The following is a 24,912-nucleotide window of genomic DNA, read 5'->3' as shown; positions in this document are numbered from 1 at the left end:
TCTACATGTGACTTCAATAATTTGCTTCAGAAAAGCATTCCAATGACAGATGGGCACACGTATCACTAATTTCAGGTAATTAATGTTGGCAGTAGAAATCACTCAACATCATACATTTTACTTTCATAAGGAGCAACATCAGCTCCATAGGCAGCTGAAGGCCAGGCTGAGGACCCAAAAAGACACAATAAGTGTCAATCTCTGGTTCCCAACTCACTGAGTTTGAGGTAGAATAGATGTACAGTTGTCAAGATATGTGAAGAACATGGAGTCAGACAGAGATTCCTACTTTTATTACTAAGATGATGTACACTGACAGTCATTAAAAACTTTGAGACCATATTTTTCAACAAAATGTTTATTTTGAAGCCTGAAACTGGATTTTCTTCATATGAATCATTTGTTTAGCATATTGGCATACAGAAACAAAAATCTAAAGTTTCAAGAATGATTTCAAAATAAAGAATTTCACAAAAGAAAACTGCACCTGCCAAACACAAAGTCACAACAGTCAATACCGAGTATGGCCTCCATTTGCTTCGATGCAGGCAGCAATCCGTCGGCGCATGCTTTGGACCAGGCTTCTGATTGTGGGTTGGGAACAGCCCATACGCCTGGCTACATCACTGTAGCTCAAACCGGCCTCCACCATACCCAGTGCCCAGAGACGTTGTTCATGTGATAGACGCGGCATGATGCTGTTCACTGGACTAACAATGGTGGCCTTTTTTGGGCCTTTAAAACCCATTCTCAAATTGTGCAGATACTCACTGAGTATTGCTTGGTGTGTATTTGGTTCACTTTTGCAAAGTGACCAACCCATCTACAATGAGTCATGACAAAATGACAACTCATCATTATCTCAACTACCAGGGCACTAGATCATCAGTAAATCCACAATGAATAATTACAACCCCCCTACAAGTAGAATTCTGCCTACATTTCTACCTCAAAGTTTCTATTGACTGTCAGTATACATTACAAGAGGTCTATAGTCTTGAAATTGTCTCATGACCCTGTGGTCTAAATAATATGATGGGATTCTGGAATGCAATATGATGTTCTCTGTGTGCCTGAAAAAACATGCATAACTTATGCAAACTACACACACATACCACCCCCATTTTTAGGGGTATGATGTCCTAAAAATGTCACAGTTGCTAATTTCAGCATGAGAACAACAAGTGAGCCAGCAAAGCTCAGTACTGACTAATGTTCCACAACACTCTCTAAACTGTTGTCCTCTGAAAGTCATTAAGACAAACATTAGGCTTGAAATAGCATTTAATGTGTTAGTAAACAATATCTTTAGGCTTTTTAATAGCCACAGCAGCTTGTTCCGCAAAGAATTGCTTTGTCAGTTGAATCAGAGCAGGGCGATTAAGTGAGGCATTAACTGAAAAGTACTAAAAAATCTCCTGACGTTTGGCTTTATGCAGCTGTTTGAGGAGCACAAATACCTCTGCTGATGCTCATTCTGACCTGTGTCCATATGGATGAGGTACTTTAGTACGGTGTATAAATTCATGATTTTACATTAGTTGAAATGTAAATTTGATGGTTCATTCAACTGTTCTTCAAATTTAAGTCCTTTGTGTTTAAATAACTGAAAGGCACCTCACTATTTTCTGACATACTTAAAGGAGTCTTGCTTTTAATTGTGGGAAAACCCTCAGGTGCGACTTCTAACTTTAGTATATAATCAGTGTTAGTTTAACGAACTAACATGAGTATTAGTGAGCATCAAGCAATAAAATTGAGAACCTTATTGTTTTACTAGGGATAAAATTCCTATTTTTTTAAACCTCAACTACAAGTTTTAAAAAATCTTTAAAGGCTACAACTAGTTCAGTTGTTGAACAATAAACTAGTGTAGTTTTGTCTTGGTTGTTATATTTCAGTTATTTATTATTAGCATTTTATTGTTATACGGAAGACGAGTTCATTGTTTATATTCATGCAAACCCACCTGAAGACCATTTTATTGGCCTTAATAGAAAGCAAAAATTCCTGAAAGGACTAAAACATAATGCCTGACCATGTCCAACATCAGGAATGAATGGACCACTCAAGACAGGAGACCACAGAGTCTATTAATTCCTGAATATGGACACATTACAGGGAGTTATCCCATTTACACCATGGTCACTTGTTAACCCCTTAACTTCAGTGTGCCTCCGGCGGTACACCTACTAATTTGCATAGGAATTTCAAGAATGTCCGACGGCTGCAAACGCGATTATACAAACACTATACGCCGATGGAAAGCTTAGATTCTCATGAATCCGCCGGTATAAACCACTTTCAGATGTGATTACCACAACGGGTGAGAAAAACACATTTGTCCGACAAAAACGAATATCCATCCATCCGTTCTCTGTACACGGCTTCAACGCACACAGCGTGACTCACATTTCCGGGTTCATTATTACACACAGATGAAAATATTCCACAAAAAACGGCCATAATCCAACCTTTTACATCCAGACGAAACAAGCCAGTAAACTATTTTGTCCAAAACATGTCCTGAAGTCGGTATAAAATCCACGAATCGGTCGTTTTCAAGGAAATGCACCTCGCGATGCGCGTCCAATATTCCATGTATTTTTCGTCATTTTTTTTTATTTAAAAATAGAATATTAGCGATTTTTTTGTACTGAAAATGGCTGGAATTGACTGAAGCTTAAAGGGTTAAAGATGTGACGGCCCCTGTCCAGGTTATGACAAAGGAAAACAAAATAAGACCAATAATTATAATTTTTATGTGTTTTGCAATCAGAAGGTTTGTTCACAAGACACAGCTCTGTTTTCCAAGTTGGCCGAAGGTTGAGAGTACTGTCTGGTCATAATCATCCCATAAAGTTCTAATTGCAATGGACACATTGTTCTCCTGAAAGCAGCTCCTGTAAATAGAACAAACCCTAGGCATGACTTGACAACAGGATTTTTTTTTTCCATTTCACTTCTTTCTTTTTCCTTGAAAACAATCTTCAGGGAATTTAACTGGGTGTTCTGCTGTTGTATACTCAGTCTCCTGAGGCTTCTGTAACCTGTGTGTCTTTTATCAGGCCGAGTTTATGGTGTACTGGGAAAACGAGAGGGTCGAGTCCTCCATGAAGAGATGAAGGAAGGTACAGACATGTTCATCATCAAGGCTGTTCTGCCCGTGGCTGAGAGCTTTGGATTTGCAGATGAGATCCGCAAAAGGACCAGCGGATTGGCCAGTCCACAGCTGGTCTTCAGTCACTGGGAGGTGATTATTATTATTATTACTACTACTATCATATTATACACAACTTGTCTTCATTATCCCATAGCTACCTGTAATGAATGTGATCAGTATTTGACAATGTTTTGTAGAACAGTGGTTCTGATTCAAAACTTGACTCTTGGGTAATCTGATACATTTTCCACTTGCCCAGTTTATGAATGTGTTATGGCTGTGAGCAGCTCAAACACCGACCACTCTATCCTTTTCCGAGTGTTTTATTTGAATGAATAATAGAGGCCTTTTGTGGACCACAACATGCCACATTTAAGATCAACCACAGTGGTGCAGGATACTCTACTCATGAGGGTCATGGGACAGAGACAACTGCATCTCTAGGTCACTTTTTATGTAATTTTGGTAACTGAGGTAAAGGAGGTTACTCAGTTCCAGTGGACTCTTTCGTATCGGAATGTAACAGTGCACATATTTGTCCCAAACTGTTACACACGGTCAGTTCAATATGCCTTGTGAGTCAAACATCTGCTGTCAAAAATCTGTTCATGTCAACTTAATTTCACCCACAGAAGAAAAATTATGGAACGCAACCTTCCTCCATATTATTTCGATAGTACACCAGTTCTCATTTATCTGGTATAGCATGCCAGCAGTCTGTGGCAATTTTATGAAACATACATTGAATCTGCAACATCTTCAGTTGACGAACCACCATGTGGAGTTATAAACATACAGTGTTGAGCAAAAGCTTAGCACACTTGTAAAGATCATGTACATCATGATAGTCTTGAGTTTCCAGTGGCTTTGATAGCTCTTAATTTTCTATCATGGAATCACTGAAACACACAAGTCTAATAATTAATATTTCTGGGTATATGACTAAATCTGCGGGATCAATAATATCCGTACAACAATGCTAATATTTGGTTAAGTGTCCTTTGGCCATTTTCACCAGTTAGGTGCTTTGCGTAGCTGTCCACAAGCTTCTGGCAATCTTCTGGTTGTATTGATCTCTTCTCTTGACAGCATTGGAGAAATACAACTAAATTTCTAGGCTTTCCGACACAGACTTGTTTCTTTGTCACAGTCCACAGGTTCTCAACAGCATTTAAGTCAGGACTTTGGGAATTAATCTAAAACCTTAATTCTAGCCTCTGTTAGGCGCGTCTTTACCATTTTTGATGTCTGTTTTGGGTCACTATCTTGTTGGAACACTCAACTGCATTTAAACCTCAACCTTCTGACTCTTGACTGTTCTGATCAGTTGTCTCTCAGCAGCAGGTGGTAATTTTTGTTTTCTTCCTGATCATGGCAATGACAGAATTGTGTCATGCACTTTACACTTAAAAAAACAGCTGTTTGCACAGTTGATTCTGTGATCTGTTGCTGCTGTGAAATGGCTCCAAGTGGCTTTCCTGTCTTGTTCAAGTTAATGATTTGATTCTTCAGATCTGTGTCGAGCTCCTCGGACTTTCCCAGAGAAATGTTTGTGGCTGAGTTGAATGAGATTAAGTCCAAACGGTGCTATTTAAATTGATTTAGAGAAGTCACCAACTGTAGTCAATTGTAGTCACTCACAACATGTCAAGATGCCATACCACTAGGAAAATTAGATCAACACAGGTTTCCACATCACCTGATAATTTAAGTTGCTGTATATATATTTGTTACCCAGTATAATTTGCATTTTTTTAGGAAGACCAATAATAAATCTGTGTACGATCCAAAATGCATGGTTTTTGTGACAGAATGCATCTGTCAATTATTCTGTCATAGAAAATAGAGACTTACAGGGTCATTAGAAGCTCAAGACTGACTTGTTATACATGGCCTTTACCAGTGTGGTAAACTTTTGTTTAAAACTGTATGCCTTCATATACAGTGCCTTGCAGAAATATTCATAACCCTTGAACTTTTCCAAATTTTTTCACGCTACAAAAAAGTTTACGTTCCAAGAAGAAATTAAATTGTATTTTATTGGGAATTTATGTGATCGACCAACACAAAGTAGTGCATAATTGTGAAGTGGAAGGAAAACAATTCATGGTGTTCAAAATTTTTTACAAATGAAAATCTGAAAAGTGTGGTCTGCACTTGTATTGAGAACCCTCTGAATCAATACTCTGTTGAACCACCTTTCGCTGCAATGATAGCCTCAAGCTTTTTCTGGTATATCTGTACCAGCGTTGCACTTCTAGAGACTTCTATTTTTGCCCATTCTTCTTTGCTAAGTACCTTAATTTCAATCAGATCGGCTGGAGAGTGTCTGTGAACAGAAATTTTCAATTCTTAGTAGGATGTAGGTCTGGACTTTGACTGGGCCATTCGAACACATGAGTATGCTTTGATCTAAACCATTTCACTGTAGCTCTGGCTGTATGTTTAGGGTCATTGTCCTATTGGAAGGTGAACCTTTGCTCCAGTCTAAAGTGTTTTGCAGCCTCAAACAGGTTTTGTATTCTGTATTTAGCTCCATCCATCTTCTCATCAACTCTCACCAGCTTCCGTGTCCCTGCTGAAGAAAGGTGCCGTATTTTCCGCACCATAAAGCGCATCAGATTGTAAGGCGCAGTCTCAGTTACGGGGTTTATTTCTGTATTTAAGCCATATATAAGGTGCACCGTATTATTGGGCGCATGGTAAAACAAGGAAACAGACACAAAAGTGAGTTTGGTTGAACTTTATTCTACTATGTATTTAAAAATACACTCGTTAGTGTGATTGTCTGTCTGTATATGTAGCCCTGTGACAGACTGGTGACCTGTCCAGGGTGTCCCCTGCCTTCGCCCGAGTCGGCTGAGATAGGCTCCAACACTCCCTGCGACCCTTGTGAGGATAAAGCGGTGTATAGAGAATGGATGGATGGATGGACCTTCTTCCACATGTTTGTTGTTTTCCCTACATGGCTTGTGGAAAATGGGATTTCTTATTGCTTACTTTCAACAATGGCTTCTTCTTGCCACTCTGTAAAAAGACGTATATGACATATAATAGACAGATACAGGAGGCGGCATGGCTCAGTGGGTAGAGTGGCCGTCTTGTAACTGGAAGGTTGCCGGTTCGATCCTCGGCCCGTCGTGCTCACGCCGAGGTGTCCCTGAGCAAGACACCGAACCCCTAATTGCTCCTGATGGGTCGTGGTTAGCACCTTGCATGGCAGCTCCCGCCATCAGTGTGTGAATGTGTGTGTGAATGGGTAAATGTGACATATCATGTAAAGCGCTTTGGATAAAAGCGCTATATAAATACAACCATTTACCAGATATGTGGAATGTGTGAGTAATAGTAGAGTGGTGGACAGATTCTCCTCCAGAGTTACCATGGGGCTCTTATCTGCTTCTCTAAATAATGCTCTCCTTGCCCGACCTGTCTGTTCAGGTTGACGGCCCTGTTGTTGTGGGTTTGCAGTTGTGCCGTACGCTTTCCATTTTCAGATGATAGATTGAACAATGCTCTGTGACATGTTCAAAGCTTGAGATATGTTTTTATAAACTAAACCTGCTTTTAACTTCTCCACAACTTTATCCCTGACCTGTCTGATGTGTTCCTTCGTCTTCATGATGCTGTTTCTTCACTAATGTTCTCTAACAAACCTCTGAGGCCTTCACAGAACAGCTGTATTTTTACCGAGATTAAAGTACACACAGGTAGGCTCTATTTACTATTTAGGTGACCTCTGAAGCCAGGTGGTTTCACTGGATTTTATTTAGAGGTATCAGGCTAAATGCCACAATTTTCAGATTTTTATTTGTGCAAAATCTTGAATACCACATATTTTCTGTCCACTTCACAATTATGCACTACTTTGTGTTAGTCTACCACATAAAATTCCAACAAAAATATTAATTTGTGCTTGTAATGTGACAAAAGGTGGAAAAATTCAAGGGTTATTAATGATTTTGCACTGCAGTGTGTGTGTGTGTGTATGTAACTTGATTACCAATTCAAATTAAGTCTGTAAGGAACTTTCTGAATCCATTATACATAAAGATCCATTTGCTGACAGCTGGGGTGTGAGCTTGTTATGTGGGGCTGCAGGTCAGTGAGGCTGTCTGGTTAATGAGACGGTTCTCTCTGGGGAGTTGGAATCAAAGCTGCATTAGACAACATGCGCGTTAGACCTGCCGCTTGACTGGCTTGAGCTGCAGCGCACACACTCGTCTCAGCGTCCTGCAGGCCATATGGACAGTGTCAGTTGGTGTAATGGGACATGTTTTCTGTAAGGAGGGAGACATGATTTTTGATGATTGTACAGCCACATTTCAGACAGAATATTTTTACTGTCATTTAAATGTATTATTTTCTTATCATTATTGTTTCTTTTAATTTAAATTGTGTTTAGTTATATAAAATCTAAAGCCATGCAGATCAGCCACAGATGATGATGATGAAGTGAGAAAACTGCCATGATGAGATACATTTAGAATACCCTGCTGGTATGTTGTTAAATATCTGTGAGTGTAAATAACTGCTTTCTCACAGTCAGTATGTAGATGTAGACTGCGACTACACAGTGAGTCCAAAATGACCTTTATTTTTGTAGTTCTTGTCACCAGACTTTACTTTCATTGACTAGAAAAATTTCAGTCACATGAAATGGGAAGTAAATACTGTGGAAATTGTTGGTTTTGTTGTCACCTTTGAACAGGCAAACCTTTTTAGGTTGATGACAATGATACTGCTTGAACACAGCTGCATGTAAAATTTACATCTTCATTTATTCAACAAACATGTCAATGGATTTGTTATTCTTTATTTTTCTCAGACGCCTACATGTGCCTCCTTTAGCACATGTAACCTGTTAGAGATGTTTTGCATAAGTGTCCTGTAAAGTTTTTTGAAATGTGTGAGTATTCTTTTATGCAAAATTCTGACACTATAAGATGTCTGTTTTTTTTTTTTGTTTGCTGGATTTGCTTTTTAACTTGCTTTGTTTGTTCAAATCTACCATAACATTTCAATTGGATTCAAATATGTTTTTCCATTCTATAACCCTTGATTTTTTTCTTTCTGAGCCATTCCTTAATGGGTTTGTTAGTGTTCTTAGGACTATTACAATATACAGTGGTTCTTTTCCTTTTTAAACTACAAATTACAGAAAGAAGACGACAAATTATTTTCAAGTTCTCTTTGAATCGATATACAATTCATATTTGAATCTGACTGCATTCTGCCCAGTCCCTGAAGCAGCAAAGCAAACCCAGTCTCTAGCATTTCCTCCTCCATGCCTTACAGCTGCTATGAGGTACGTCTGCTGGAGAGCTTCTTTGATTTGTGCCGATTATGTCTACAGTTATTGTGGCCTTGCATAGCCACAATGCTGTGTCAGTGTTGGAGAAAGATCTGGGTGTGCCCGTTATCTGGAGGGACCAGGAGTGGTCCGCAGAGATGTGAACCTTAATACTGGAAGCACACTCAACCTCTGTTCCTTTGATATGGATGGGTTGTGTGTGCAGCCTTTGGTCTTCCTAAAGTCAACAATGAGCTTGTTTGTTTCATTCATGTTATGGTTGTTGTTGTTTGTGTGCCAAGCTGCTAGATGTCAGGCTTATTTCTGTAGGCCGACTCATCATTGTTGTTGAGACCCACAGCCATTCAGTCTCCTATAAACTTGATATTGGCGTTGGAACCATGTACAAGCATGCAGTTATATGTGAAAAGGGAGTAGAAGTGAGGATGCAGCCCTGTAGAACACCAGTGTTCAGAGCAAGCACTGAGGATATGTGGTCTCCTAAACTAACAAAATAGAGTCTCATTATTAGAAAGTTCAACGTCCAGCAGCAGAGGAAGGTGTTGATGTTCAGCTCACTGAGTTTGGTGAACACTTCAGAAGGGATGAAGGTTGTTGAACGCTTAGTTGAAGTTGATAAACAGCATTCTGATGTAGGGGTTGTGGCTGTCCAGGTGGGAGATAGAGTGAAGATGGCATCTTCTGCTCTCCTGTTCTGGTGGAAGGGAAATTGAAGGGGGTCCAGTGTGGGAGGCAGATAGGATAGGACTTCATGATGATGAGAGTGGGTCGTTCAGGCTCGCTGCAGTGGAGCCTTTTGGTGCTGGCAAAATGAAGGCGATTTTAACATGCTGGATCACAGTTGCTTGGGTCAGTGACAGATTAAAAATGTCAGTGAGGAACTCGGTGAGGGCCCTGTGAGCTTGTACAGAGATGCCATCAGGACCAGCACTGTTGCGTGCAGTAATGCACACCGATAGGGGAGAGTGTAGGGGATGGTGGTCTGCAGGGAGTGCAGTCTTGATGGTTGCCTTCTTATTGTCACTGCCAGAGTATTAAAAGTAGCCACATGCATTGGTGCTCAGAGTTTTTAAAGTACTCCTCAGCCCGCAGCTTGTGGCTGTACTTTGCTCTCTGGTGGCCCCTCTTCATGTAGGCTCTGGATGAAGTGTTGGCAACTTTAGATTTAAATGTTGTAATTTGTTTGTGGATGCTGGCATATTGGTCCTGGTGTAAATGTAAACCAGAATGGAGGTGGTGAAAGAGTGTCTGTCTGTTTGAGAGTCCACAGTGGCTTCAGTGGCAAATGTACTACTGGTACAGAAGGTGTATATCTTTTTAAGCTTTATGTTTCAGCTTTTCACACACAAACAACAGGCACATTGTCTTATAGCCATTGTCTTCACCTCATTAAAAGCTTTCTGTCTGATTTCATTTATGTGCAGATGCTTCCTCACAAGGAGTTTGTCCTGAACCCCCCATGGTCCCCCAGTCAGGACTCTCCTGCTGCTTAGTGCTGATGTCAGCTTTTCAATTGCAGCGATTTGGTACAGCTACAATATTGGATTAACATATGAATGTGCACAGAGAGACAATTCTGAGGATTGCTTTGTTGTGTAACTGGAGAGTTAGGGGTTTCTGTTGCAACGTTTACATTAGATTTCCATCAGAATGGAGCTTTTGCTGCGCTAGAAACTGGAGATTTGTGTAAGTGCTGCATTGATCAGCTAAAGTATCTGTCTCATAATGCAGTTACTGTGTGTGTTTGTAGGTATGCATTCTACTTACTGCTGAAATCCAACAACAGCCGACCTACTAAACTTTGAGTTTGATTTCAGCTTGATAACAAATTAGGAAATTCTGTATTGGAGTAAATATATAAGCTGATAAGCGCTGAGTGCAGGAAGTGCTTAAGGTTGTTTTGGAACAAAATTGTCTATATAATATTACTTTATTTGTTGTATTTATTGTTAAAACGTACGGCTCAGTGCATGTCTTGAGCAATTCTTTTAAAGAAGAAATTAAAGGAGTTCTTATGAATAATTGCTGCAGTGTATAAATCATGCCAAAATAGATTTGTATATTGTTAGCTGATTTTTTACATTTCTTAAAACATAATCAGTGCTGTCTTAAAGTTGAATCCGACAGGTATTTGGCAAAATATTATGTGTGCTGCAGGTTTATTTTTCAAAAACATCATATTTGTCTTATTGCCATCATGTGTCTCCAAACCCAGTCATCCAACATTCACACCCACTTCACTCTGTGATTGACCAGCTGTGCAGCAGTGAGAAAGTACTCAGATTCAAACTCCTTTCTCGGCCATCTTTTATTCATGTTATGCAACTATTTGTGTCATTTTTCTGTGTGAACAATCAAATGTAGCAGTGTGACTATCTTCCTGTAAATACTGTCTGATATTGACTGTTGCAGGATGTCCTATCCCTCTCCAACCCCCCTCTATTCACATTGTATTCCAGCGTGTGCTGCTCATGACTGGTGTGCGTCGTCTCCTGCAGTGTGCCAGTCATTTTAACTTGCTCTCCACCATCTGTCCCAGTATAACCAGAGCCACGTACCTCTGCGCTTCTGCTGTAATCTTTCTCATTGTGTATTAGTGTGTGTGCCTTGCATAAATTTGCATTAATCCTGACAGCTCTCTCTTCAGCTGTCCACTTCAATGACAGAGAGATCCCCATCTATGAAAACAGAAACTAACTAGAAGTTAAGTTGACATGATTTGCTGCTTTTCTCTACTTGATGTAAACTGATTACATTGTGGTTTTGGATGTTAGTTGGACAAAACAGACAAGAAGATATCACTTTAGGCTATTGGAAACTACAAGGAGTATATTGCCTGCTTTGTGAGATTCTGTGAGACTGAGAGGTAATTGATTATTTCATTCAATAAACAAGACGACATGGTCATCAATATTCCCCGCCACATGTGATGTCTGAGTCTATATCCAAAATAGTGATAAAGGGCCATAACTCTGTTAAATATTATCGCACAGGTCTCATTTTCGAACTTGATCAAGGTGTCCATGGTGTGAAGCTACACACTAAATTTTGTAATCCTAGCTGTAATAATTTCCCAGAAAAGCTGTCCCCTTCATCTTGGACGGATGCATAGAAGCACAGACGGACGGACGGAGGCCAAACCTATATCCCCCTGTTCCACTTCGTGAAGGCGGGGGATAATAATCAGATAAAGTAATGGCAAATACTAGCCTAGCCACGCTAGACCCATGTTTCTGACGGCACAAGGGTCTAGGGCCGTTCGACAGGGAGGGAGGCGGGCTAAAAGGTTGTCTTTCAAATCACTCTGCAGCAATTGGGTAGGTATACAACCAATCAATGCAACGAATAGGCTGACGGAGTTCCTAGAGCACCGGCGGATTGTGGCTAAGTCCCGTTAGCTTCCCAACCAGCGGAGCCAACTGGTATATTAAGGATTTGCCATATCCCGTCGGTGTAAGTCCAAATACGTCTTTCTTCTCAACGAAACACTTCAGTGCCATCCTTTGTTTATCTTTCAAGTTGAATTTTAGCTTCAAATCTTTAAGGGCTGTGGCCAAAGCCGAGTCGAAAGATAACTGTTTATTGTGAGCCGGTTGTTTCTGTCAGAATCGTCACGCCTCTGTCGTCACTTCGTTACGCCCGCCTTCTGACTCTACACTTCATGGTGATTGGTCCGGCCAGTTTTAGGAGAATCCAGCCTCGAGCCTTATGGAGGGTAACTAGACCCACCCTGGCAGAGAATTAAATTCATTGCCGTGGGTTGTCTAGCGCGGCTAGGCTAGGCAAATACCACATTTGTGCAGAAACTGCAGAGCTGGAGTCAGGATATGATCAGTGGAGCTTAGCATACAGGCTGGCAGCAGGTGTTAACCGTTCCCTTGCTTTGACCAAGGAGAACAAAATGTCTGGGAGCACCTTCCATGCTCATCCATATTTTTTGGCTTGTTTGTTTCATTTATACTTCAACATTAAAGTAATAAAAAAACAAGACTCCATGGCAATACAAGTGTGTAACATGCTCAAAGCTGCTGATGCTAAAGTTGCAGTATTCACCACAGTCTTAGTTTAGCATGTAGCTCAAATACATAGCACAGCTGAGCTTGAACAAAGTGGGGTTACATTTGTAGATATTTGGTCTTGACTGATTAGGTAAGAGTTTACTGGGGGAATAGAATATTGGATTAGGTCAATCCTATCATCTTTCTTAGAGTGATTAAGAATATTTTCAAAACTGTTGAGCTTTGTTTAATGAAGTGCAGATATGCAGTACTCAAATATCATCTTCGTCATTAGTACACAGTGTTTCACTGTATAATCTGTAATATAGAATCAGCACATCTAAAATGCTACCTTTGTGGTACACAGATAAAGCTATATTAGTTAGATATATACATATGATGTGCTCTGTGTTTTAGTCTTTTAAGGTAGGGTTTAAATACAAATTGTTTGATTATTTAGTGGTGAAAATCCTATTTTATTGACAGCCAAACCCATAGAAATACTATAACAACTCTAAATGACAGTAGAAAACACCTCAACCCAGAGAACTTCTCATGTGTGCCACGCCCCCTTCCACAATCCCAATATGTCTGATTTTCCATCCATCCATTCTCTATACACCACTTTATCCTCATTACGGTTGCAGGGGGCGGCAGTCTATCTCAGCTGACTTGGGGTGAAGGCAGGGGACAACCTGGACAGGTCACCAGTCTGTCACAGGGATACATAGAGAAGCAAACAATCACGCTCACATTCACACCTACAGACAATTTAGAATTACCAGTTAACCTCAGCATGTCTTTGGACTGTGGGAGGAAGATGGAGAACCCAGAGAAAACCCACACATGCACAGTGAGGACGTGCAAACTCCACACAGAAAGATTCCAGGTCCAGGCTTAGCTGTGAGGCAACAGTGCTAACCACCAAGACACCGTATTTTGGTAAACTGGAAACACATGGTGAATGTCACTGTCTCTTTCCTCCTCTCTGTATCGTAGGTGATCAGCAGTGATCCATACTGGGTTCCCACCACGGAGGAAGAATACCTGCATTTTGGGGAGAAAGCTGACTCTGCTAACCAGGCCCTCAAATACATGAACGCTGTCCGCCGCCGCAAAGGTCTGTATGTGGAAGAGAAGATAGTAGAACATGCTGAGAAGCAGAGGACGCTCAGCAAGAACAAGTAGATTCAGAAACATATAGAAGATAACTCCTGATAGAAAACATCTGGAGGAGATCTATCCAGGATTCCAGATACCTGCTCCACTTCATGGACTCTTCTATCAGTGTCGCTCATGATTGTTAGCAGAGGAACCGTTGTCATGTCTACAGAACAGTCTTTCTGTTCATTATCTAGAATATGTTTCACCCATATTTGGGCTCTCTTGATTAGTTTGGGCAAATGATGCATATTAAGTATGTAAATTTGTAAAAGTCTGTTATTTATATTTATATAACAGATATTTTTTTCTTCTAATGGTAACTGTACATTAATGCATAAAGATAATGTACGATAGTAAATGATCCTTTAAATAAAGTGTGCTGAAATTTTTGTATGTCAACATTATTTGCCATTGCTTTACAGATTTACTATTATATGATATGACTTTATTCACAAACTACATGATAATGGCATAACCATCAAATATATGTAGTGTTTAGTTTTCTCCTTACAAGTATAAGAACCATTGTTGGAGGAAAAGAATTCCTGGATTTTGGGAACACAGTTGCGATTTTTTTCCTTCGGCCAAGCATAAACTTTATCATTCACAATTTTATGAATGCAATCTCAGTAACAAGTTAATAATAATATTTCTGTTGCCTTTAATTATTGTCAAACTACTTCAGGAAAGAAAAATCTCAAATAAACCTGTTGTCTTTTGCTGCGCTCTGGAAGAAACAGACCTGTGCTGTTTCTTTGTAGCTATTTCAAAACACATCTGTTTGTGCCACTTATCAGAGAATCATCATTCCCATTCCTCGCTGTTTCCAGTCATGTTACAAATGTGACGTATAATAGTACAACTTGTGATTTTCTGTCGCTAAATGATCCTCATTTTCCTTGCAATTGTTTTCTGTTCATCAGACTTTCTTTTTTTTTTAAATAGTCACTCATTTTGTTTTTAATTTCTTGTTTCACCACTGAATTCTAAAGTTAAATTAACAAAATACAATGGTGGTAACACAATGAGAACTTCACATGGATTTCAAACTAAATAAACTAAAAAATATGTTTTCAGTCTGTAACAACATACCGTGTGCTGGAAATGTGGGGGAGGTAAATGGCTTTAATGCTTCAACAATCCATTTCTGTGCTAATGCAATCAGAAAACACACAACTTCTGATGTGTCAAGCTCTCAGAAAGGTTGAAAATAGCCTCATCCTGTCATCAGGCCTGTGCTGCTCTGCTGCCCATCGATAGCCTGTTAGTCCAGTGCCTGCTAATGGCTGGAGAGCTCCTCCTGTGAGACCTCCACTAATGCAACAAGCCGAATGGGCTTGTCTCACAAAACGGTCAGTCGGAGTCATGCATAATTGAAGAGCTCCCCCCCCTCCTCCCCCCCCCCCCCCCCCCCCCCCCCCAACAAAACGTGGCAGTTTTGCTTTAGTCAGGTGGCTTGAATTAATTCCACAGCCCCATCAGTAAACTCCCCGTTTTTGAATTTCATTACCAAGACCCTGAAGAGGGCTTTTTAATTCAGCAAATAAGAACACGGTGAAAGTTGGGAAATGCAAGTGTTTTAACAGTCAGACCACAAAAAGATGTAAACGGATCACCACAATAAAAACTACAGTCAACCTGACTTGTGCATATATGATGTTTTCCTGGACGGGGCTGCATATTAAAGCAGAAATGATTACTAACAGTTCTCAGAGTGACTCTGACCTCAGCACACTATAATGAGGAATGTCTTGTCACTTCCCACACCTCGCTCTCCTCACACTCTGACTTTCCAGGATTCTGTTTAGTAATTTCACACCTCGCTTTCATCCAGCTACTCCATTCTCCCCACCCTCTCCATGGACATATGTGTTAGTGTTGACCTAACTTATCGCCTTGTCGGTGTTTGCTTTGTACCAAAAGGACACCATTTCAATGCTAATAAGGTGGACTTACATTTTTTTTCAGCACTAAACATTCTCAGACAGACAGAATATCAGGATATAGATGCTCAGTGACATCATCCAACACTAATGTGTAACTTGACTCATGGTCAGCAACCTCCACACTGTCAGAAGCACAGCAACACTCAGCCAGATTTATAGAGAAACTTTTTGCAGTACATAAAAGTGCTGTTCTCTTTCATATTGTCACAATCTGCTTGTTTTCTCTGTAGCTGTGAAATGCCAGGAAAGGCTTAAAAGTATCTCCAGTATAGAAACACTTTATGAATCCCCGAAGGGAAATTTGTTTGCTACAGGAGATAAAAAATAAACAAAATAAAAAGCAAAATGTCCTATGTAAACGATGCACAAATGTTAAATTGTTTTATAGTACAAATGGTGTCCAAGAGTGAAAAAAAGAAAGAAAGTGTGCAATTTCAAATGACAGAACTGGAAAAAGATGCTTCAAGGCAGAGAGGACTGAGACGTCTGCCAGCCGGGGCTGATGTATTGAACAGAGTTATTGCTTGTGGCAGGAAAGATTTCCTGTATCTGTCCTTGTGGCAGCGGAGCCGGATCAGCCTGTTGGAAAAGATGTGCTACAATGTGATGCTAGAAATTCTTGCAAATGCTGCCTTTACAGTTTTACCCAACGGCTAAAAACTCATTTCTTTTTTTCTTTTTCCTCACAACTACACACACCTTCTCAAAATGTTGTTCTCATCGGTACAACCTCGCTTTCAGAAAACACACAAGGCAAAGCACTCTGCGTGACTGCCTCTCAGGTACTAGAGGGATTGAACCGGGCATGAATCGCAGCGGCATGTCAAAGGAAACTGCAAACATGCTCTGACCTGAAGCACCTTCTTTGGTCCTGGAGACTGCAGGCCGCTGTGCTGCTGTTTCGTCTCTAATTGGAGCCGTAGACCCGCCTCTCATCACTCGCAATGATTCTCGACATGAAATCAGCTCTGTTGACTGATAGTTTGACGTGTTCTTCACTGCTCATGTTTGAGGTCTGTGGAAAAGTCACAAATTCACATCTGCCAGTGGCCACAAGAACAATTTATTATATTCAGTATAGCACACTGAATGATTCCTTTGGCCTGGTACATGTTTCTGCAATAAAAAATAATAGACACAAAGCCTGTTTTAAAACGTGAATAGTATTTACAGTGATAAGAAAAAATGAGGCAATGTTTCTATTTTTTTTCACTAAGGAAACCAGTTAGAGCGCTTTGGGTGCTTCTTGGGGATTTTTTATTTTATGTCTTATTTTTTGCTGTGTCGGCATGGACAGTGAACGAAAAAAAAAAGCCTCTTCCTGTCTTTACCCCAGCAGGTACCTCAAAGTGTAGAGATGTGTGAAAGCAGAGCATATAGTGTTGAGTGTGCAGCAGCAGGCTGTTGTCTGTCTCATGTCTTCAGAAAGGCGAGGCAAGGCTAGGGGCTGCTCCTCTCAAATTAATTGCCTTTGTTTCCTGCAAGATGAGATGGGCTACCTCTGCCATTACATCATTCATCTCCCTCACGTTCTCCCTGTCCCTTTTCTTCCACAAACCACAGTAGCTGGTATTGAGCTGAAGAGGTCAGACACTGTGTGAGCAACAACGTAGTAGACGGTGTCAGTGTGAGCATTTGTAAATATCTGGAATTTTAAAGAGTGAGTTCAACAAAATTACAAGACAGGTTTTCTCACTTTCTTCTAGTGGTGTCTAGAGTGAAATTTTAGTGTGGACACCTGGCTTGATTCAAGTAGGAGTGTGTTCCATGAGACGCGCAAGATGGACGATTGAGGGCGTAGCTGAAACACTTCCTTTAAGCCACAACTTAGGCCAAAGTGGATTTCGTTAAGGTTACCAGACAAAAATTATATACAGAGTAAAGTGTTTAACCCTCATCAGTACACGTGGCAAAAACTATTAATCCATACACTAGGGGTCCAGCTGGACCTCAGTAGCGTTTCATCTGTTCCACATTTCTGTACCTGTCCATATCCTCTCCATATATATGTTCCTAAAACGTCTATAGATAAAAAAATATGAACGAAACAATGAAATTATTACTGATGATCACTGATGTGTATTGCTTACAATATTAGTCTAAAAACTCCTTAAGTGAAATGAAATGCAATGCAACTGAAGCAGTCATCACAAGAGCAACACAACACAAACATACAGAAATAAAAGATGCACAGTCTGGCTGGGGTCTGATTAGGGTCCACATGTACCCCAAAGGATTTTTTATATATATAAATATATATATACACCACAAACCTGGTTGGAATCAAATAAGCTTTGGTTTATGTCATGACAACTATGTGGGTGACAACTACCTAAAGGGACTGAAAAATCCAACTTGCAAATAAGAAAACATGACAAGTTATATACCCCTGGGGTCTGCATGGTTGGTACAGTATTTTTGTGAGTAAACAAGACCCTCTGGCTGTTTCCTCTATAGAATAGATTACCAGTAAGAAGACAAAGACCTGAAAGCATCACCTTTTAACTGCTCTTCAGGGCGTGAATACATCTCTGTCAATCAGTCAGCGCATCAGGAAATGAATGCATCACTTGTCAGGACCACCACTATCAGCCCTGTTCTCTTTCTACCTCTGTCTCTCCGGGTGTGGTTGTGGTTGTAGCTGAGTGACTGCTGATTGAAGGAGTGGAGTGAAAACAGCTACATGGGAGGTTGTGTCACCTGCACTCAATCATCCACCCTCTGCTACTTTAGCCCGATTCAGATGTCCGTTCATTGCCAGAATACAGACTCCCCTATACAGTCATTCTTTCCCAGGTCTCCTAGTTAAAGATACTAGCTCCACCATCTGCCTTGGCAAACATTTGTACGCTCTGCCTCCAGCTCACCGACCAGCCTCCTGCCTCATCTCCTTCCTGTCACAGCCGAGAAGATTTGCAGACCTGCTCTAGCCAACCAGCTCATCTGGCCTCTACACACACTTCGGATTTCGGACTTCGGATTTCTCTGCCTGCCCCTGTCAGCTCCAGCCTTTGGCTCCAACCCCGGCCCATCCACAGCCTGCTCCAGTCTGCTCAGCTCTGCTCACGGACTGCTCTGCCCTGTCCAGCCTGGTTCCTGATTTCAGAGTAGAAGTAGCTGGAAACAAAGCAGACAGAGAAGCAAAAAAAGAAAAGACAAACAAGCAAAACTATGGCTATCTATAAGACGAAAATGGCGAGTAGTCTTCAGAACATGTTTAAAACTCTATAGCTAGTGATCTGTCCAGCTTGTACCGTGTCTTCAACCTAAGTCAGCTGGGAGAGACTCCAACCTCCTAAAGCAGTTTATAGAAAATTGATGGATTTATGAAAGTCCTGTAATGCAATTGTTGCAGTACAGTGGCAAGGGAGCATCATACAGTATGAACATGGGTTAAGTAAGCAGTGCACTATCTTAAGATACAAATCACAATAATCATATGCATGAGTTCACAATTACTCTACTAGTTTCACATCCAAAAAAGTAAATTTGTCCTACCAATTTTAAAGAAATGTTCCAAGTTATTTGGAGAATAAGCAGTTCTTACTGCTCAAGCACAATTGAAATTCTAAGTTTTTATTAAGATATCACTAATGCCAAATTACTTTATTGTTAAGAGAAATAATTTGGCCTGTGAATGTATGAGATTGGGGACTGAATTTTCTGTATATATATATATATATATATATATATATATATATATATATATATATATATATATCCCCATTCTACAGCCAGCCAGGGGTTTATTTTCCTCTGTTTCTAATGAGAGAATATTGCTAATGTGTTCTGCAGAGCTGAGTTGATTTTCTCTTCCAGAGAAATGCCCTGAAGGAGCTCTCCAGCAATTCTTTGTAACCACAACATACAAGATTCCTTACACTCGGATGTCCATCTGCCAAAACAATAGCTGATTCTGCTCTTAAAGATCCTTTGTGGAAATGTTTGCGAACACACAAAAATACTCTGAAAATATATAGATTTTAAAAAAAATCTGAATGAGTAACATTTAAAAAGTTTTTCATTTCATAAGCTTAACAGCTAAATAGAAGATGTCTCCTGAATCAAAAAGATCATTCTCAGTGTATGTTGACTTGGCGCTTCGACATCACAGCTGTAATGATGCCAACATCTTAGCATATATGTTACCAACAAACCAGTTTACACACAATGTGGGAGTAAAAACAGAGTAGATGAGAGTCACCAATGAAATTCACATTTCCAGTTAGTCTTGGCCATTCTTAGACTGCATTAAATAGACAAAACCTTTTTTGTGGTAGCAAAACATGCACACACCAAGAGAGAGAGATGTTTTTGAAGTTGAGGGAGACAGAGTGATAGCGAGAGACAATAACAGAAATGTCTGAAGATTTCTCTCGAGGTCAACTGAGTCTGCACCTATAGAGAAATAATCAAAAGTAATCTATGTCTTATTGTTATGCTTTCTTCATCACTTCCAAATGCAGGCTATCTCCATGTTCATATCTACTCTGGACATGATTTGAAGTCCCTCTGTGGTCATTGATTAAAACCCCCAAACTCATCACTGTGTGTTCAAGTTACAATTTAGAAGAACAATAATGATACAGAACGTCCCACCCGGCAGGCTGACAGGACTGGTTCTGTAGGTTTGTTATATACGAAGCCCTGGAAGTCTGAATCAGTGTTTTTGAGGTTGTCATTGGTACACGGCAGATTCAAGGTGGAAATGCTCCACCAGGGCTCTGACTGCTTGTTTTGCTCAAGACATGTCTTCTAGCATATAAAAAGAACACCATATTGACCTGTTGTAAGGGTAAAAATAAACTTGATTTTTGTTGGAGTTTTTCTCTCTCTAAAGAACCCTGTCTGAATTGAAATGCCCAGTCAATACATAAATCAATGTATGTAGGGCATTATAAATAACTGAAGAGGCCTGAGTTGATACTTACAAGTACGGTGTGCTTTTCAGCTTATTATGGTCCAACATATTACCACCAACCTTTAAGAGCATCAGGACATAATAATAACTTCAAAGAATCTTGAATGACTACAAGTTGGAACATAATCTCCATATTACACATTATGCAATGCAATTCATCTCATATGTTGAAGTGCAGATCAAACAGTTTTGTGTTCCTTTAGTCCCACAAACTGAAAAGCTTTTGTGGGTTAAACATCATAAGATGATATAACATTTACACAGTGGCAAAGCTGGAACCGCAGTCCCTAAAACACAACTAGAAATTACATTGTTGGGTAACAGTGAATTTGCTTTAATTTATCGATGAAAATTAGCCTAGCTGCGCTAGACAACCCACGACAACGAATTTAATTCTCTGCCAGGGTGGGTCTAGTTACCCTCCATAAGGCTCGAGGCTGGATTCTCCTAAAACTGGCCGGACCAATCACCATGAAGTGTAGAGTCAGAAGGCGGGCGTAACGAAGTGACGACAGAGGCGTGACGATTCTGACAGAAACAACCGGCGCACAATAAACAGTTATCTTTCGACTCGGCTTTGGCCACAGCCCTTAAAGATTTGAAGCTAAAATTCAACGTGAAAGATAAACAAAGGACGGCACTTAAGTGTTTCATTGAGAAGAAAGACGTATTTGGACTTATGCCGACGGGATATGGCAAATCCTTAATATACCAGTTGGCTCCGCTGGTTGGGAAGCTAATGGGACTTAGCCACAATCCGCCGGCACTCTAGGAACTACGTCAGCCTATTCGTTGTGCTGACTGGTTGTATACCTACCCAATTGCTGCAGAGTGATTTGATAGACAACCTTTTAGCCCGCCTCCCTCCCTGTCGAGCGTGCCTAGACCCTTGTGCCTTCAGAACATGGGTCTAGCGTAGCTAGGCTAGATGAAAATAGTTCTGGTAGTTTTTCTGGTGACAAACAAACAAATGCTAAATAATACAAAACCTCCTTGTTGGAAGTGATGAGCGATTTAGCTGTTTCAATTTTACTGTTGTAATAAAATGAATACTCTTAATGTTATGACAGTTACTACTCTGTCAAATCAAATGTCTCCTGAGAAAAAGATCTGAGTGGAATGGGCCTACAACAAACATGTCTCCTGGCCGGCAACAGCATATTTAAACTCAACAGATTGACTAAGTAGCTTTTAGAGTTTGCACAGGCCAACACTATCTGTCATAAGCTACTGGTCATATCAGAACATGTAGGCTTTAGAAAACTCTAGAATGTATTGAATTTGAAGTAAGGGTGCATTTTACTACCGATAAATTCAACTTTTTTGTGTGTGTTATAGCCTCTTCTTAAAAATGACATAGCCTCATGGTAAATTTAGTTATTAAAACATTCTTTCCTAATTCTGTGATCACATTTTTCAGAAACAAGATGGTTCTGTCAGCATTAAATGGCTCATAAAAAATACAGTGGACACCTCTGCTAACAAATGTGGTAGGTTTAAAAGGTAAAATCAAGTGTAGGAGTGGTATTCACTTCCTGGGTTCTGTAGTACATTCCCACACACACACACACACACACACACACACACACACACACACACACACACACACACACACACACACACACACATATATTCTCCCTCAAAAAAACTCTGTCAGGACTGAACCAGTACTGCCTGTGCCAAACTCTGCTAGGCCAACTCGCCCACACACTCTGAAGACCCCAGTCTGTTAGTGGATTGCTGTCTTTCCAAACAGCCTGAACTGCACATGGATCAGTTTCCACTAAAACAGCCCTCCTGACACTGTTTTTGTACCATGAAACAGTGTACTGTAGTCTGTTCTGCTGAAAATAGGAGAGAAAGTGTTTCATATGTGTTCCTCTACCCACATAAAACAATAAGGGAAATGAAAAAGCACAAGCTAGGTGGAAGGTAACAGGTTCTGTTGTGTGGCTGTGTACATGATGAGCAGGTGTGACAGAGCCAGATGAGGTGCAGAGCTCAGAGGTAATGGACTGTAAATGACTTGTATGATCATTGAAGGTTGAAGAGCTGTGACCTCTGCTGAGAGAAGTGTGTGCTTGTATGGGTATCCATACATGCACTTGTATGACAGCCTGTTCTGGTCTACACTGGTGCAAACTGATGCAGAATCCACAAAATGACCATACAGTAGAAATGTTTTCTCTGGCCAAGTGCACTCATGGTGCATTCAGTAGCACTTGGGATGTCAGAATTTCCAATCTCAGGCAAGGAAATCTTTAAAAAAAAACACAGGAATTCAGGAAAGGTTTCTCAGCCACAGTCTCTGCATTTGACATCATGCCAAAGTAAACCATATGAAAGCGTCTAAATCAATATGCAGTGTACCTTTGTTATTCACTCTACTGTTTCTTCAGTTAAGCTATAAACTATGAAGAGACTTCAAACTTCTGTGTGTGTGTGTGTGTGTGTGTGTGTGTGTGTGTGTGTGTGTGTGTGTGTGTGTGTGTGTGTGTTTGTCTTTCATGGCAGGTCAGCCTCATTGAAAGCTGGCAAGCAGTAAACCCACATTACAGGCAGACAGTGAACTTAACTGACTCTCTCTCTCTCTCTCTCTCTCTCTCTCTCTCTCTCTCTCTCTCTCTCTCTCTCTCTCTCTCTCTCTCTCTCTCTCTCTCTCTCTCTCTCTCTCTCTCGGCAATACAGTTGAACCTCTCCAATGAAAATCATGGTAGCTGTGTACTGATGACAGTCTCAAAAATATGGATTCAGACAGCAAAGGTTTCAAACAAAACAAACCTAGGGAAACACTACTGTCAGCTAGCAGTTTCTAGTGTGATCATATATGGTGGATTTACTCCAATATGACAACTTGCCATTGTATTTTAATGTGTTCAGGCAGAGCTGCAGGTGAGCTGGTGTGCTTGAACTGCAGAAGTGGGGACTGGAGGATGGAAAGTGAAGTGGGGACTTCATAGGTCTGCAATTTCTTGAGGAAGCATTTGTATAGAGTTACGTCAAAGTCATTTTAAGGTAGGAAGGGATCAACTCATCACAACCAGTCACAGTACCTAGCTAAAGCATTTAACATTCCTATCATTTCTAGGTTGGGAATACTCTGATAACTTCAGGCATTAAACTGGGATTTATGAAGAGGGTGAGGGAGCCCTTGTCGAATAAGTGGATAAACATGGGCCTATCTTAAATAGAATTTTATTTTCTCAAAAATATATGTATTCTTTTTTAAACAAAAGTACACGTACAAAAGAAAAAAGAACATCTTTACAGAAGAACAGAATCCACAACCAATCAATAAAACGCTAAACTTAGAGATGGTGATTCCCAATCAGCTTCTCAAATGAGTCCTCCAGACATGCTCTCCTCAGAATCTACCCGTCATTAAATCCAGTTCTTTTATATAATTTATAAAGAGCCCCAAGATTTACTCATACCTTCCCTGTTTGTCTTTCAGTATATCACCCATTATTTCCAGTGGGAGGTTTATCATCGTTTCTCCTGTCCAAGAAGCAATTGTTGGTCTGTCAGTTTTCCTCCAGATCAGAGCTATCAGGGTTTTTTTTTTCTTAGCACTTATGAAGCTGATATTCATTAATGGCTTTTCATTTATATGAGGGTTCTGCTTTTCGGGATACAGACGAAGCAGGAACATTTTAGGATTCAATGATTTTCTTTTAGAGACTATCCTCTCACATGTTACTTTGACCTCTTCCTAAAATATTTTAATCTTTAACCTACCTGTGCATTCACTGCATATGTCTGGTATATTTTTATTGAGTTGATTTAGCTATGCAGGAATTAAGTATGTCTGCCTTAGCCAATTATAATAAATTAGTCTGAGCCCTGCATTTATTGTCTGAGTATGAGTTGCTGCACAGGTGGATTTCCACTCCTCTGCTGAAATTTGAGTTCCCAGATCTTCCAGGCAATGAGTAGGATGGAAGAATATTATAGAATTTAGATAGGATGCCCTTTTATAAACTGTTCTTTGTTAACAATAAAGTGACTGTAAGGGTTTAAAAGTATTTTGTTACTCCGCCAAGGAACGCGGCAGAGTTATGTGACGATCGGTCTGTGAATCTGTGAATCTGTCTGTTAGCAACATTACTCAGAAACAAACTAACGGATTTGGATGAAATTTTCAAGGAAGGTCAGAAATGACACAAGCACAACCTCATCAGATTTTGACAGTAAAGTGGTTTATCGTCTGGATTCCCAGATTTGTTCAAGATATCCGTATCATTGCAAGATAGCAGCACGGTGTCACTGTAACTATGACTACAAATGAGGCTGCGGACTTAGCGGAAATGATACAAGGAACAATTGATAAAATTGTGGGGAGTTTCAGAGTCCCATTGTTACGGCCGCAGCCGTATTCTGGCTCCTCCCCTGTGTTTTGTATGCGT

At 40.3% G+C, this 24,912-nt stretch overlaps 1 protein-coding gene across 1 annotated transcript in view; it reads left to right on the top strand.

Moving 5' to 3' along the window:
* efl1 (elongation factor like GTPase 1) overlaps positions 1 to 14,028 on the top strand; it is an 85,726-nt gene extending 71,698 nt beyond the window's left edge. The window contains 2 exon segments of the mRNA XM_022217237.2: positions 3,069 to 3,253; positions 13,475 to 14,028. Coding sequence (XP_022072929.2) covers positions 3,069 to 3,253; positions 13,475 to 13,663 — 374 coding nt within the window. The 3' untranslated portion in view covers positions 13,664 to 14,028.
* Positions 14,029 to 24,912: the final 10,884 nt, after the last annotated feature.

This window comes from Acanthochromis polyacanthus, chromosome 2 (assembly GCF_021347895.1).
Source record: "Acanthochromis polyacanthus isolate Apoly-LR-REF ecotype Palm Island chromosome 2, KAUST_Apoly_ChrSc, whole genome shotgun sequence".
Lineage (NCBI taxonomy): Eukaryota > Metazoa > Chordata > Actinopteri > Pomacentridae > Acanthochromis > Acanthochromis polyacanthus.
This window is presented reverse-complemented; position numbering and strand designations above follow the sequence as displayed.